The 719-nt window shown below is 44.8% G+C and overlaps 1 protein-coding gene across 1 annotated transcript in view; it reads right to left on the bottom strand.

Moving 5' to 3' along the window:
* The window catches only part of mrps15 (mitochondrial ribosomal protein S15), a 4,037-nt gene that overhangs the window by 943 nt on the left and 2,375 nt on the right, over nucleotides 1-719 (bottom strand). Inside the window, exon 9 of the mRNA XM_019865315.1 lies at nucleotides 627-713. Coding sequence (XP_019720874.1) covers nucleotides 627-713 — 87 coding nt within the window. The remainder of the gene's footprint in view (nucleotides 1-626; nucleotides 714-719) is intronic.

Raw genomic sequence — 719 nt, 5'->3', positions numbered from 1 at the left:
TTTTGCGTTCCAAGTGTTCTTTTTTTTTTTTTGCGTCGTGTTGTGATTTAGTAGGACAGCATCTGCGTGCGCAGCGGCGGCTGTTTGAAAGTGCTCGAGAAATACGGTCGAGATATTTGCGGTATTCCAAATGCAAAAACAAAAAGAAAAATTGTCAAAATCAACTGCTGTTTACAAGAGAACGGTCGATGGTACAAATGTACTTTTTCTTCCGAATGAACCAACGAAGGGGGGGGCTGGAGCTTTCTTTTGCTAGGCTATATAGTGAGAGAACTCCATTTTGCACGGGCCTTGAAAAATGAGTCCAAAACGGCTGGTGGCGACTCTCCCAATTGGATCGTAGAAAGATCCAATTTGATTTTTTTTTTGTTTTTTTTGGTTTTTTTACCCACGGGTGCGGGAAAAAAAAAAATAATAATAATAATTTTAAAAAAGAACAGAAGAAATGGTGTTTTGGCTGAGGGGCTCAACACCGTTCAGGACGGGTGCGGGTGCGGGAAAAAAAAAAAAATAATAATAATTTTAAAAAAGAACAGAAGAAATGGTGTTTTGGCTGAGGGGCTCAAAACACCGTTCAGGACGGGTAGCGGGTGCGGGTGCGGGTGCCTGGCGTTTTTTGCCGCTACCTTGAGGCAGAAGGCCTTTTTGGCCAGCCAGCGTCGCGTGGCCCTCCTGTAGTACTCCGGCGGGAAGGTGTAGGTGATGCCCAGCAGCTCGCA

This window comes from Hippocampus comes, unplaced genomic scaffold, assembly GCF_001891065.2.
Source record: "Hippocampus comes isolate QL1 unplaced genomic scaffold, H_comes_QL1_v1.1 scaffold444, whole genome shotgun sequence".
NCBI lineage: Eukaryota > Metazoa > Chordata > Actinopteri > Syngnathiformes > Syngnathidae > Hippocampus > Hippocampus comes.
Note: the sequence above shows the minus strand (reverse complement) of the source record. Positions and strands in the feature narration are given on the sequence as shown.